The following is a 4,024-nucleotide window of genomic DNA, read 5'->3' as shown; positions in this document are numbered from 1 at the left end:
AATTAAATTAAATGTGAAATGCTAGAAAAATTGAATTGGTAGTAAGCAGATGCGTGGAGACTTGTTGCTAAAAAACCCTTCTCAAATTTATATATATATAGATGGTGGTTGAAGTGAGTCTAAAAGAAAGAATTTAACCTTTAAATATTTGGTGGTTGAGGTGAATTTTCTGTTTCCTCAAGAAAGTGCAAAAGAAAACGGGGCCAAACCAGTAATAGTGCTTAATTTTCAGTGAGTCTAAAAGAAAGAATTTAACCTTTAAATATTTGGTGGTTGAAGTGAATTTTCTGTTTCCTCAAGAAAGTGCAAAAGAAAACGTGGCCAAACCGGTAATAGTGCTTAATTTTCTTTTCTTCCGCTGAAAGATTTCTAGCACTGAAAACTACTCATTGACAGAGTCAAACGTCGTCTGACTCGTGGCCTTCCAGCTTCTTGAGCCTTCTACATGACGCGCCCCAAAAGTTTCTCCGTCTTGGAACAAGGCCCCTAAAGTTTCTCAACTTGGTTAAACCGTTCCAACCAACCCTTCGTTTCTCACCACAACAAATCTTGAGGAAATTGCCACATCTTAACCTCTCAAGACAGGATAGTCGGCTGTAGCGTAGGTATCAGCTGTATTCGTATTCTTGCCGAATTTGATGAACCATTGCTCAAGCAACTAAAATCTTCTTGGTTGCAGGTGCGAAAATATAAAGAAAATCCCATAATTTAGAACGATGAGAGCCAATGAGAAAACAGAAACCACCTATACCAGTTTTGGGGCTACATGTTAATTTAGCCCCTCGAACAACATCTATTGTCTCCCTTGATCAAATTATAAATGTCTGCGAACTAGTTGATTGAAGCGATTAGCTACAAAACATACTCAAAACATACGCCTAACACCCAAAAAAATATGTGGTAGACTGTAGTATAAACATAGGTTCAAACACGTTATGCCTAATTTGTATAGTAGTAGTCTTGACTGAAAGCTTATTGACCGAAAGTATACAATTCTAATTACTAGTTCGTGGAAATTAAACTATGATAAGTAAATGAGACAAATGCACAATTAGAGAGGTAAAAAGCACGTCTTACATTAAAACTCTCCTTGATTTGCAGTACATGCTAGATATATGATAATGACAAGTTGCCCAAGAAACTAAGAACTAAAAAATGACAAGATGCATATGAAAAAATGTTGAGATTGCCTTCATGTGAGTTCTGTAATGGAAATCAAGATGCCATTGTCATGTAGGTTAAGAACACACAATTGGTCTAGGATCAAATCAACAATAGAATAAGTTTTTTTCTTACAATTCGCAATGATAATGAGTACTTCTACTTTGGAGCGTTAGAATTTAGAGAAGTACACTTAAAAATTTCTAGAATGCTGTTATACGTGTCAATAGAGACATTGCCAGATCTTTAGTAATTTTTATACAGTTGGTATAGCTCATTCAGTCATAAGTATTCTACAGTCTACATCCTTCAAAAAAATCTGCTTCCACGGTTTTCTTCTACAAATCGGCTCATTGTATTGCACTGCCGCTATCACCTAAACAGTGACCCTCTTTGTCCATTACCAATTTTCCTAACAACTCCCTCCTAATCTTTCTCTTAATATCACTCTCTATATATAACACTGGTCTCCATCTCACTACTCATTCACTACCAATCCTTCATTGTCAAAAAAAGGGAGACCAACTCAATCTTTTTCCTTCTACTTCCCTCAAGTCCTATCCTTCACTGATCATCATCAACAATATACTTAGATCACGGATCATAATATGGAAACAGTGTTACTTTTTACCATAGCCATTGGTACGTCAACTTATCTCCTATGGTTCTATCTTCTAGCTCGAAAGCTTACCGGTCCAAAAGTTTGGCCATTTTTTGGCAGCCTTCCATTTTTATTCTTGAACCGTAGACGATTTCACGACTGGATAGCTGGAAACCTCCGGTCCACCGGCGCAGCTGCCACGTACCAAACAAGCACCATTTGTATACCATTTCTGGCACGTAGACAAGGGTTCTATACGGTCACATGCCACCCTAAAAACATCGAACACATTCTCCGAACCCGGTTCGATAACTATCCCAAAGGGCCCACATGGCAAACCGCCTTCCATGATCTTCTCGGGCAAGGTATATTCAACAGCGATGGTGAAACATGGCTTATACAGAGAAAAACTGCTGCCCTCGAGTTTACAACCAGGACTCTTCGTCAAGCCATGAATAGGTGGGTGAACCGGACCATCAGAACCCGGTTGTGGGTTATTCTGGAGAAGGCTTCCAAAGAACACATTGCAGTGGACTTGCAGGACTTGCTACTACGCTTGACATTCGATAACATTTGTGGCCTTACCTTCGGTAAAGATCCCGAAACCCTCTCCCCTGAATTACCCGAAAATCCTTTCGCCATAGCCTTCGATTCAGCGACTGAAGCAACACTGCAAAGATTGCTCTACCCCGGTTTTTTATGGAGGTTGAAGAAAATCTTCGGTTTTGGAGCTGAAATGAGACTAAAGAAAAGCCTTGAGGTCGTGGAAACCTACATGACTGATGCTTTAGACGCACGTAAAGAAACTCCGTCCGATGATCTCTTATCCCGCTTCATGAAAAAGAGGGATGTCGACGGAAATCTCTTCCCAAGCTCAGTCCTCAAACGCATTGCGCTCAACTTTGTTCTTGCAGGCCGCGACACTTCCTCTGTAGCTCTCAGCTGGTTCTTCTGGCTTGTCATGAACAACCCTCGAGTTGAGCAAAAGATCGTCAACGAATTATCCACCGTTTTACAAGATTCTCGAGGCGATGACATAGAAAAGTGGATTGAAGAGCCATTGGTGTTTGATGAAGCCGACAGGTTAGTCTATCTTAAAGCTGCATTAGCTGAAACCCTCCGTTTATACCCCTCAGTGCCTGAAGACTTCAAATATGTAGTCTCCGACGATGTCTTGCCGGACGGGACGCATGTTCCGGCTGGTTCAACGGTGACTTATTCGATATACTCGATGGGAAGGATGAAGACTGTATGGGGAGAGGACTGCATGGAGTTTAAACCGGAGAGGTGGCTCTCCACCGCTGGAGACCGGTTCGAGCAACCTAAGGATGTTTACAAATTTGTCGCGTTCAATGGTGGACCGAGAACTTGTTTAGGCAAGGACTTGGCTTACCTCCAAATGAAGTCTGTGGCTTCAGCAGTGCTTCTTCGTTACCGGCTATCACTGGTCCCCGGTCACCGGGTTGAACAAAAGATGTCTTTGACCTTGTTCATGAAGCATGGTCTGAAAGTGTATTTGAGTCCACGTCTGCTTGCAGCTCCAGCTCCAGCATCAATGGTTGCCATGTCAGCATAAAAGGTGACAAAGTAAAATTGGGAGTTTTGAATGAGGGCAGAACTGGAATTTCACAGCCAGGGTTGGAGTGGGTCTGGGTTCCAGGTTCAAAATGAATATTGGTGATTTAATTTGTATTTACATTTTGTTATAAATATTCTGGAAAAGTTCGTTTGATGTTTATCTACATATTTGAGAGTGGTTACTCAAATATAGTGAAAGCAAAGGCTGTTTTCGTCAGCTAAGAGCTGGTTCTTGTCCAGGGAGAAAAATTTGTAATTTCCATGTCCATAGATATGAATTTTCATCTGTTACTCCATTAACTTAATAAAAGGAAGAGTTTTATTTATGGTGCTGATTGATTTATCTCTCACAACACATGACAATGAAATTCTTTACATCTCTAATCTGGAAGGGGCCTCTTGGTCACTTTACTATAGACTCGTAGCAAACAACCCATTAAACTAGTACTTAACTTCAAGTCAACAATAGGTAAACAAACGAAAAACGGATCTCTTTTTCATTGCATTTTTTTTGGGTTCTGTAAGAGCACGAAATCCCGGGATTGAGGTTCCCAAGGAGGGAAAAAAGGTTCCCGAGACAGAGGTTCTTATGAAACAACGAAGCAGGGCTGGGGTTGGTCCCCGGTTCAACTTCGATACCTAAGTTAGCAAAGGTAGGAGTTAGGTTTTGTGATCAGTTACCTT

General features: G+C 40.8%; 1 protein-coding gene across 1 annotated transcript; it reads left to right on the top strand.

The window, feature by feature from the left end:
* Nucleotides 1-1,665: 1,665 nt before the first annotated feature.
* LOC113726067 (cytochrome P450 86A1) lies at nt 1,666-3,666 on the top strand. Its single transcript, XM_027249568.2, has one exon. The coding sequence runs from the start codon at nt 1,770-1,772 to the stop codon at nt 3,336-3,338; it is 1,569 nt and encodes a 522-aa protein (XP_027105369.1). The 5' UTR covers nt 1,666-1,769; the 3' UTR covers nt 3,339-3,666.
* Nucleotides 3,667-4,024: the final 358 nt, after the last annotated feature.

The sequence above is a fragment of the Coffea arabica genome, chromosome 2c (genome assembly GCF_036785885.1).
Source record: "Coffea arabica cultivar ET-39 chromosome 2c, Coffea Arabica ET-39 HiFi, whole genome shotgun sequence".
Classification (NCBI taxonomy): domain Eukaryota; kingdom Viridiplantae; phylum Streptophyta; class Magnoliopsida; order Gentianales; family Rubiaceae; genus Coffea; species Coffea arabica.
This window is presented reverse-complemented; position numbering and strand designations above follow the sequence as displayed.